The following is a 12,014-nucleotide window of genomic DNA, read 5'->3' on the forward strand; positions in this document are numbered from 1 at the left end:
CTATTAATATGTACCATGATCAATTCCAGTTAATTGATAAGGAAATTTAAGACTACAAAAGTTGCCTTTTAGAGTTATTAAGCTAAAGGACTAAAGCTCAGTAAAATTAATCTTTAAATATAACTAATGTTTTGCATCACTTTTAATAAGTATAGACTAAGTTTATATTAGCATATGGAACTTATGGTTCTTGTTTTATGTTTCCCCATTTTTTGATATATAATGGACATATAACATTATATTAATTTCAGATATATAGCATAATGATTCAATATTTGTATGTATTGTGAAATGATACCACAATAAGTCTAGTTAACATCCATCACCACATACAGTTACAATTTTATTTTTCTTGTGATGAGAATTTTTAAGATTTACTCTCTTAGCAACTTTTAAATATGCAATACAATTGTTTTAAAGCAAATACACTTCTTAATTTCTTTTTCTCTTAAGAAAAGAACCTGGCCTATAGTATATTAGGGTGTGGCAGACAATTGCCCATTAGCCAAATCGGGCCAGGACACTTGCAGTTGTAAATAAAATTTTATTGGTACTCAGCAATAGTCATCTTTTATTCATTTTACCTGTTGTCTTTGGCTGCTTTCACTACATTGGTAAAGCTGAGTTGAGACAAAGACTATATGACCCACCAAGACCAAGATATTTACATATTGTTTTGTGTGCTTTTTTTCTTCAGAAAATGTTTGCTAAGTCCTGTGGTATACATCCTTATTTGGGGTGCATGTAAAATGTAAAACATTTGGTTCCTATATTCAGAAAACGTATTAATACCTTTTAATAGTACCTTCTGTTAACACATTTTGTATCAACAAATATGATCTGGGGTATAAAATATGAAATGAAGGAAAAACTTTAGCTCAGTACAAGATCACATTTTCTTACTATAATTATTATAATTTATAAACACAATTTTTATCATTTTTAATATATCAGTTATATATCATTGGAAGAAGTATGTCAAGGGGAAGTGTCGGTTGTGTTGCTTGATATTTATTTCTCTGTCACTATGGTTCATTGTGTTAGCCAGGCTCTTGAAATTGAGGATTTTGAATTCTGATGTTTTACTTGGAGCTCTGTTTTATGCAGCTGTTGGCAAAGTGTTGTAAATATGCTAGGTCATTTGTACTATCTCAACAAATAGAGATCTTAAAAAACAGCTATTACTTGTTTTTACTGTTCATCATTGGAAATTTCTCTGTAAATGAGTTTAGTAACTCAATGAAAAAAATGAATCTAGTGAGAAATTATAAAGTCAATTAAGAAATTCCTCTTTGGTTAATTTTTACATGTACAATAATACTTCAAAAGCCATGTAACTCAACATTGTCATTTCTTGTTTTTATTTTCTTATAGATTTGGATGATCCTATAGTAACTGTTCATCAAAGTATAGGTGAAGCTAAAGAACAGTTTTACTATGAGAGAACAGTATTCCTCAGGTGTGTTGCCAACTCCAACCCCCCTGTTCGGTACAGCTGGAGGCGTGGCCAAGAGGTGTTACTACAAGGATCTGATAAAGGAGTGGAGATTTATGAACCCTTCTTTACCCAGGTAGGAATTAAGGTATAGTATATCCACCCCACTCTGTTAGGATACTATCCTAATTCAAGCAGCATGAAATATTATATCTATTAAAAAAAGATAGTTTCTTCAAACCTGGCCTTTAAAAACATATAATCTTGATTGAATGATCAGAAGACTCAAATAATGGAGGAAAATTGGTTTAACTTTTACATGGCAATTCATTAAGTCTTACCTTAACTCTTGAAACAAATTAAATTAATTATCCTAATTACATATCTTTGTTCATAAGTTCACCTAGGTTTCATTATCCTATCTAATAAAGAGGGAATATGCTAATTGACTGCCACGCCCTCAAATATGGCAGCACCCACAGCCAATAAGGAGGGAATGTGCTAATTGCTGCCCTGCCCTAAAAGATGGTGGCACTCACAGCCAATAAGGAGAGAATATGCTAATTGACTGCCCTGCCCTCAAAATGACGGCGACCACAGCCACAAGATGGTGGCACCCGGTCCCTTCAGCCCCACCAGGGAAGCTCTGTGTGCCTGCCTCTGGAGTCCCCCACTCCCCTCAGCCCCCCAGCCACCTAGGGCCAGCCTGAGGCACAGGCAAGCCTTGGATGGTGGCTTTCCAGCCTCCCAGGGCCACCCGAGGCTCAGGTAACCAGGGCCTGCCGAGGCTTGCGCTGCTGGCAGTGGCAGCAGCAGAGGTGCAATGGGGCGTTGCCTTCCTCTGATCACCAGGTTGCCTCCCATCCCTGAGGGCTCCTGGACTGTGAGAGGGGGCAGGCTGGGCTGAGGGACCCCCTTCCAGTGCATGAATTTTCATGCACCAGGCCTCTAATAAATTATATAATTATACATTTGCTGAATGCTTTTCTTTGTGGAAAATATTTCTTAAAAGACTGATTTCCCCATTTCAATGGTAAATAAGTTTTAAAGAAATGCAGAAATATACTTGACATTTATTTCACTTTGGTTTTAGAAAAAAAATCTGTCGAATTTCATTTGTTCATTTTTGGTTTTCAATTATTTATGAGTAGAGCCTTAATTATGTAAAAAGTAAAACATCTAATGAGTCATTAAAAACTTACTTTAGATAAAGGAAAATTGAATTAATTTTTATAGAGTGAACTTAATATGAAATATGTTTTTATAATATACTGAGAGTAGAGAATAATAATTATTAAAGAAGATATTGAAGTTTATAGGAATATATTTGAATGCTGTTTAATCAAAATGTTTTTTTTGATGACTACAAAGGAGCACAAAACTATTTAACAGAAAAGATTTTAAATTAAAAAATATATTTGGAAACATGTTCAAAATAATTGTGGCTGAGAATAATAATTATAAAAGTAATAATAAAAATAACAATAATAAACAACCTGATATAGGCAATTAGATAAAACGTGCTTGACCACATTTTCTAAGCTTTGAGACATTGCAAATCCATAATTAGGGAAATATACAACTAAATTTAAAATATTACAAATATTTCTTCAAAAGTTTAAAGATTATTACACGTTTCACATCTTAACTCTCTAATGACATGAGGTTTCCTCAGTTTGTATATGCATCCCATTTATACCACTAAATATATTTTCATGTATAGTAAACCATTTACTTTAATGTTCAAGGCCTGGTCAGTTTCACATTCATAGAATTTCCAGTATTTATATATTAACTGAAAGGATACAAAACATCTTCATATATCAAAATATCTGCATAAATCATATTTTTGCAAAAAATAACATATATAAATATAATGAATATATAAGAATACATGTTTCTATATATTGCTACTTACAGGGATAGAACAGCTGTTACTTGCCATAATATAAATCTCTGAAAAATCATTGTTCATATGTATTACCAATGACATAGTGTTGAAACCTGTTTTAATCTGACCCTCTCACTTATATATTTTTTTTAATTGTTGACACTGTTACAGATGTTTCCCCATTGCCCCTCCCTTTTTGCATCAATCATTCTCTGCCAGCTGATGGGATCACAATTTCCATATATATATATATATATATATATATATATATTCTGCACTATGGATATATATTCTTCAATTTTTACTAAAATCAAAATTTTTAGGTAAAAATATAATAAAATATTTATTAATTATAAATGCTTAGTATATTAATGCTTAGATACCACTAGGATTTAGAAATTCAGATAAATGATCATGTCTGATTATACTTTTATCAATTTATTTTTAAAATATGGGCATTTTTAAAATTTATATAATTTAGAATTTAGAATTATGTCAGTGCCTACAAATATTATCATGCCAACAAAAATTATCACATGAAGTATAATGTGATAATGTTTGTAGGCACTGACGTAATTCTAAACCCCTATTCACTACATGGCTATTTCTTATCTGCAGATGAGTCTGATCACTTGGAAATGAGTACATGGACCTTGTCCAAATTTGGGAAAACTTTATACTTTCAAAATAATTAGGAATTTATTTTAAAGTTATTAAACAAGCACAAAAAACTGTTCACTCATTTCTTTGAACTCCAAAATACCACCTTATAAGAGCTCTCAAACTAGTAGCAATTGATTCTGCCTTTCTCTCTTCATTTTTCCCTCTCATTCTTTTGAGAAAGAACATTTTAACTTGACCATTTCAGTACTTATATTTCCTTCTATATGAATATCACAGGCTTTCTCTAACTTTGCATGGGCTGGTACCTTTGTTGTTAGACTGTTTGCATTAATTCTCTTAAAAATATTTCACAACAAACAAGCTTTTCTTTCAGTTCTGTGATTCACCTGTTGCTAATTGCCAACAACATGTATTTATAGCTTTTATTTAAAAATATCTTTCCTGCCTTTGGTTACTTATGTTGCTTATCTCTCTTTCTGAAATGCCTATGTATCTGTGTCTGCTCTAACAATCATTAGGAGCAATACACATGCCAATAATCTTACGTTATATATGTACTTAACTTGTTAATATTAAGCATAGTTTACAGGTCAAACTGATAGAAACATTCAAATATCATCACATGGAGAATTTAGCTCTTATAGCCAAAGAAAACACTGGCTTTTTCATAGATGAGATGTTATCAATGATTTTTCTTAACATCACTTAGAAATTGGCCTGATAAACACAAGCCCACCATACCACAGGACGTCACACCTCTCCATGGAATGTGGCTATCCATTCCTAACTGGCTTCATGCTTTATTATGGAAAACTCAAACATCTGAGTGATCACTTAAAAATGTAAACCTTTTTTCTGATTTAATATCTCTAGTGATATGAATACTGAAAACTCCTTGTATGATTCATTGTATTGTAGCCTACAAGACCATATTTGGCATTGATCTCCCTCTTTAAAAATATATTTTTATTGATTTCAGAGAGGAAGGGAGAGGGAGAGAGAGATCTCAATGATGAAAGAGAATTATTGATTGGCTGCTTCCGTCACGCCACACACCAGGGATTGAGCCCACAACTTGGACATGTACCCTGACCCAGAATCAAACCATGACCTCCTGATTCATAGGTCAATGTTCAACCACTCAGCCACACTGGTTGGGATGTCTTGTTCTCTCTTACCTAATCTTTGATATCTCATATACTGTTCTAGTCACACCATACCTAGACATGCTGAGCATCTGCATGCTATTGGTTTCTCCATGTAGAATGTAATTACTTAGATATCATGGCTGGGTCTTCTCAATCCTGAGGACTCATCCCTCCAGAAGGCCTTCCCTGCCAGGTCTATCTGAAGTACATCCCTTTCTTTCGATAGTTACTCTTTTGTTGTTGTTTGTTTTTTCTTCTAGCACTGAAACTATCAAATTACCTTGTTTGAATATCACTCACTAATTTTAGAGGCATTGTCTTTTCAACAGCGAAAACATTGCCTTTCACATGGAAGGTCCTCAATAAATATATATTAAATATTGAGCCAATACTCCTATGGAGATGTCTGGATTACTAGCCCAATGATGGTTACAATTGACTCCAAGTTTCTAGGAATTCCTGAATCACTATATAACTCCTCCTCACCCACTAAAGAAAATTTAATGAATTGTGAATTAAAATGATGTTATAACTGAACTTATTTTAATACATTTAATTTCCAGACTATGATAATTTTCTAGTTATAATTTTTTTTCTATTAAAAATGTTTTCTTCTTGACTCTGGAATCTATTTCTTGACTTCAAGTTACCTTTCTCTGAAGCCTATCTTTGTGTGTGTTTTTTCTTAAAATTTTTTAACATTGATGTTATTGCAGACTTCCCTCATCTCCCCCTCCCCCTTTGCCTACCTTCACCTACCTGTCTTCCCCTCTTTTGGCCTTCACCAACTTATTTTTAATTAATTTCTAGTTCAATCCCACTGTGTCAAAAAGCATAATCTGAATAATCTTAATCTTTAAAAATTAATAGAGACTTACACTATGCTAAACCTATGTTCTACTTTCATAAATGACCCATGTGCACCCATGAGAATGTGCATTCCAAAATTGTTGAATGCCAATTAGGTCATATTTCTTGTGTTATTCAGACCTTCTCTTTGTTTTCTTATTGTTGTGTCTGCTGTTCTAAGCTATTGAGAGAGTGTAGTTACTATCTAAGAATTTATATATTTAAAATTTCTTACTAGTACATACAGATTTAGAATAATTATATCTTCCTGGTGGACTAAGTATATTATCTTCCTCATATTATATCCTCCTGGTAGATTATCATTAAGAAATATCCTTCTTTACCTCTAGGAATGCTTTTTGCCTTAAAGTTTGTTTTGTCTGTCATTAATTAGCTACACAAGCTAGTTAGTGGTTTTTATGTTTTTTAGAGGTGGGAGTTGGGGAAAGGAATGGTAAATCATCTCTTTTGCTTTCAAAAATTTCTATGTCTTTATATTTAAAAACATCACTGGCAACCAGTATATAGCTTTTTGTTGTTTAAATCTAGTTGGATAATCTCAGTTTTTAGTGCATTTAATCCAATGGCTGACATTTATTTTTTTTCTATACGACCCACCTGTTTTATTTTATACCTCTCTTTTCTTGCCTTTTGGATTTATCAAAAACTTGTAATTATTTAATCTTCTCCTTTATTTAACTAAGAATTTTAAATTATTTTATTATCACTTTATTGGTTACTTAAAAATTACAGCCTGCACCCTTGACCACTTCCTCAATAAGGGCATAAACATGATATACATTAAAAATATTTATACTTGTTATATTTTATTTGAGTCTAGTCTTTTAATTCTACATATATTTAAAAATCAATAGGACATTATTTTGTTTTTTAAACCATCATTATCCACTTATATTTACCAACTTATTTTCTTTTTCTATTTTGAATTAATTTTTGTTTATGGTGTGATGGAATGTTTGAGATTCATTTTTTTTAAAATAGATTTTTATTGATTTCAGAGAGGAAGTGAGAGAGAGAGAGAGAAACATCAATGATGAGAAAGAATCATTGATTAGCTGCCTCTTGCACGCCCTCCACTGGGTTTGAGCCCACAACCTGGGCATATGCCCTTGACAAGAGTCAAACCCAAGATCTTTCAATCCACAAACTGATGCTCTATCCACTGAGCCTGACCGGTTAGGGTGAGGTTCTTTTTTTTTTTTTTTTTTTTTTGCAGAGGGATAGACATGTGTTCTAGTACCATTTATTGCAAAGATCATTCTTTCACAACTAAATTTTCTTGGCACCTAAATTGAAAATCAATTGGCCCTATATATTAAGGTCTATTTCTGAACTATTTATTCTGTTACATTGATTATATGTCTGTCTTTATGCCAATACCACACTGCCTTAATTACTGTAGTTTATAACAAGTCCTGAAATCAGGAAAAATAAGTCCTTCAACTGTGTTCATCTCTTTAAAAAATTGTTTTGAATATTTTAGCTTCTTTCTATTTCCACTTAAATTATATGATCATCTTGTCAATTTCTACAAAAGTATAGTAAGATTTTGAGTGAGGTTTTGTTGAATTTACAGATCGATTTGAGGAGACTGATTAAGGTTATTGAACTGAACATGATTGATATTGATAATGTGTTATAATCAAGCAATGAAAAACCCCATCTCCTCCATTTTGATTTTAATTATTTGTCACATGTAATATTTATTGCTCTATGAAAAATTTGAGAGCACATGTAAGATTTAACAAAACCAGCTTTATTTAGATTGATCACCCTTTGAGATACTGCTTTGAGTCTTTGTGTATACTAGTATATATGTGGTTATCAGAGATGCATAGGTCATTTACTTAAGAAATTCTGAAGTGTTACTTATAGAGAAATTACTTCCCAGGGGCCAAGCAGCACATATAGCTAGTATATAGCTGCCAGGAGACTCAAGGATTTCTTCTTCAATGGGCCATAGTAGGTATAGGTATACTAGTGTGTAGGGATCACAAATGCAAATGCCTACTGAGACTAATCTGGTAACATAAATACATGAATCTGCCTGGTGGTATGAAAATAAAAAATGCTGAGGCGTGCTGTACATGCCCACTTATCAGAGAAAATAAATCGCCTTTTGTCCCGAGTTCAACCTTTGGCCCTCCTGGGCTACCATTTTGAAACTCTGCTTGAATCCAGTTTCCTCAGGGGAGATGGAGTAGTACTTGCAATAACATTTTTAGTCTCATATGATTTCAAATATAGAGAGACTAGAGGCCCGATACATGAAAATTCATGGAAGAGTAGGCCTTCCTTTCCTCAGCTGCTGGCACCGGCTTCCCTACGGGACCCGGGACTGGGGCTGCTTCCCTCCGCCAGCTGCCGGAGGGTACCCAGGACCTGGGCTGGCTTCTCTCGGGCCATCCGCAGGCATCCAGGACCCCGACTGGCTTCCCTCTGGCCCGGCTTCATCAGAAATGACGTCCAGAAGATGTCCCGTCTAATTAGCATGTTATCCTTTTATTATTATAGACTAGGGGCCCGGTGCACGAAATTCGTGCACTGGGTGTGTGTGTGGGGGGGGGGGGAGTGTCCCTCAGCCCAGCCTGTCCCCTCTCACATACTGGGAGCCCTCAGGCGTTGACCCCCATCACCCTCCAATCACAGGATCGGCCCCTTGCCCAGGCCTGACGCCTCTGACAGAGGTGTCAGGCCTGGGCAGGGGACCCTCATTTCCCCCCATCACTGGTTCTGCCCCCAGCCCAGGCCTGATGCCTCTGGCCCAGGCGTCAGGCCTGGGCAGGGGACCCCCAGACCCCTCCGATTGCTGGCTCTGCCCCTTGCCGAGGCCTGATGCCTTCGCCAGAGGCGTAGACCCCCATCACCCTCTGATCACCTGATCGGCCCCTTGCCCAGGCCTGACGCCTCCGCCAGAGGTGTCAGGCTTGGACAGGGTACCCCCATCTCCCCCCGATCACTGGCTCTGGCCCCCGCCCAGGCCTGAGGCCTCTGGCCCAGGAATCATGCCTGGGCAGGGGACCCCCATCTCCCTCTGATCGCTTGCTCCACCCCCCGCCCAAGCCTGACGCCTCTGACCCAGGCTTCAGGCCTGGGCAAGGGGACCATCATATCCCCCCAATCCCCGGCTCGGCCCCTTGACCAGGCCTGAGGCCTCCGGCAGAGGTGTCAGGCCTGGGCAGGGGACCCCCAGCTCCCTGTGGTTGCAGGCTCCGCCCCTGCCCAGGCCTAACACCTCTGGCCTAGGCGTCCGGCCCAGGCAGCGGGGACCTGCAGCTGCAGCGGCCCGCGATCGTGGGCTCCGCTTTAGGCCCAGGCAAGGGACCCCTAGCTCCCGGGACTGCCATCTTCGACCGTGTCCAGCTCCCATTGCTGGCTCCACCCCTTCTTCCTGCTATCACTGGCCAGGGCAGCAAAGGCGCCTGATTCTCCGATCATGGCTGGGGGGCAGGGCAAAGGCGGCCCCAGGGCCGCCTTTGCCCTGCCCCCCAGCTCTTAGCTCCCCCCTGGGTTTCCGATCACTGTCAGTGGCAGGGGGCTTCTTCCTGCTTTCCCTTTCGCCTCCCTGCATTGTGCCTACATATGCAAATTAACCGCCATCTTGTTGGCAGTTAACTGCCAATCTTAGTTGGCAGTTAATTTGCATATAGCCCTGATTAGCCAATGAAAAGGGTATCGTCGTACGCCAATTACCATTTTTCTCTTTTATTAGTGTAGATAATACACAGTAAGCAGGGTTTCTATGAAAGTTCCATTGAATGAAATAATTAGAATTAATAAATTGAAAACTTCATGGCTGATTCCAGTTTCATGGACACGTTTTTATAATAAAGATGAATATGACATAGAGAACACTTTACCCAGGAATCTACTTGATAGAAAACAATGTCCTTATTTGTAGCTTCTAACCGCCTTGGAAATTTGGAAGAACTGTAAAGTATGATTGTACAAAGCAACAGAATGGACTTAGCCAGTGGTTTTTATTTTAACAATGATAAATTATAATTTCTATACAGATACTTTTTTTTTTGGGGGGGGGGAGGTGGCTTAGTATAATGGCTTTGCTATTTGTAATGAAATATGAATGGTGTTGACTTTTCCTTTTGCTTAATGTGCTATCATATATAGATATAGATAAATATATTTTAATTCTTAGTTATTTTTTTGTACTGTTTGCCACCAATTGCCATATTTACTTTCATAATGAAAGAAATTTCCATGTTAGCCTTGTTGGTATTGGAAGACTTAATAATATTTTAATTTATTTCTATAGATCCTATGGCCTTCATGTTTCCATAGTATAACTAAGATCCAATTGACATAACTGAGATGTTCTATGTGACAGATTGGCAACTTTCTGCCAGTGATAGAGGTTATAGGCAAGGTTTCTTCTCTAACTTTACTGATATTTAAGGGAGAAGTTAAGGTAAACAGTGATTATAATACAAAGTAAAAATTATTGTCAAAATCGAGGCACACAATACTGCTATGGAGAGCATTAAAGATGGAAATCAACAGCACCTACAACAATACAGAAGAAAGATAATATCTCTAAAGATTGGCTATGTCTCTGGTTGATTGGAACAATATTTGATCCATGTGGGGAAAAGTGGACTACAAAGCTGGGAAGGTATACTGGGATTATATTGTGGAATATTTAAATGACAGATCATAAGTCTGATTATTTATTAATGTTAGAAATTTAAATTTCTTTTAAAGTTAGGATTTTCTATTCAATAACAATGAATAAAATAAAATGAAATACAATTTCTAAGGCAAGATTTATCTATTCTACATGCCTATTCATACTAAACTAATAATTGTGGCAATTTGAATTGAATATATGACAAAATCCTTTTTATACCTTTTTTTAGATAGTGTTTCTGAAATGAAATTGGTGTGTGTTTCCAAGGCTGATGTAAATTCAAAAGCATATCCTATCTAATAAAAGAGTAATATGCAAATTAACAGTTCAACCCTCACTCCATCAGTCTGTCACAAAGATGGTGGTGGCCATGGAGCTGGAGTGAACAGGAGGCTTAGGTTGCCCCTGGAAATGGAGGAAGCCACGCTTCCCGCCTGCCCTGGCTGGCCCTGAGCTCCACTGAATGCTACCAAGTTTCAATTATAGAAGATAAATAAATCCCAGATAACTGCTTCCAGCCCGTGGCCATGGCCAGCCTGAAAACAGCCATCAGCCCTTCACCCAGGCTGGCCAGGTACCCCAGTAGGGCTCCCAACCCTGAAGGGGCTGTGGCCAGCCTGCAAACAACCCTCAGCCCTTCACCCAGGCTGGCCACACTCCCATGGGGTGAGGGTCCCCACTGTGGGGCTTGACCAGACTGCAAACAGCCCCTCACCCGGGATGGCCAGGCACCCTAGCAGGACCCCCGCCATGCTCTGGGACACCCTTCAGGGCAAACCAGCTGGCTCCCACCCGTGCACCAGGCCTCTATCTACACTAATAAAAGAGAAAGATGCAAATTGACCACACCCCCGAACACTTCCCATTGGCTAATCAGGGCGATATGCAAATTAACTGCCAACCTAGATGGCGGCCAGCAGCCAGGCAGCTGAAGCGAACAGGAGGCTTGCTTGCTCCAGTGAAGGAGGAAGCCAAGGTTCCCTGCCTGCTGCTGCCGGCCTCTGAGCTGCAGTATAAGAAACAATGTTGCAAAAATAGAAGCTAAACAAACCCCATGCTTTCAGCCAGCCAGCCGAGCTGGAGTTGCAACAGTGTTTCAATTATAGAACCCAAACAAACCAGATACCTGTTTACAGCAGCAGAGGTCTCAGAGATGGAGCCAACCCTCAGAGCTAAAGCCGGCTCTCAGTTCCAGTGACAGCCATAGAAGGTAAATAAATCCCAGAATAAAAAAAATGAAAAAAAGGAGAGGTTGGGAGCTTCAGTACCCGCCAGCCTGAAAACGGCCCTCAGCCCCTCACCCAGACTGGCCAGGCACCCCAGTGGGGACCCCCACCCTTGGGGTTGTGACCAGCTGCAAACAGCCATCATCCCCTCACTCAGGCTGGCCAGGCACCCAAG

At 38.2% G+C, this 12,014-nt stretch overlaps 1 protein-coding gene across 1 annotated transcript in view; it reads left to right on the forward strand.

The window, feature by feature from the left end:
• Positions 1-12,014, forward strand: part of MDGA2 (MAM domain containing glycosylphosphatidylinositol anchor 2) — a 951,352-nt gene that overhangs the window by 596,534 nt on the left and 342,804 nt on the right. The window contains 1 exon segment of the mRNA XM_059659042.1: positions 1,375-1,571. Within this exon segment, the coding sequence (XP_059515025.1) occupies positions 1,375-1,571 (197 nt within the window).

The sequence above is a fragment of the Myotis daubentonii genome, chromosome 1 (genome assembly GCF_963259705.1).
Source record: "Myotis daubentonii chromosome 1, mMyoDau2.1, whole genome shotgun sequence".
In the NCBI taxonomy this organism is placed as follows: domain Eukaryota; kingdom Metazoa; phylum Chordata; class Mammalia; order Chiroptera; family Vespertilionidae; genus Myotis; species Myotis daubentonii.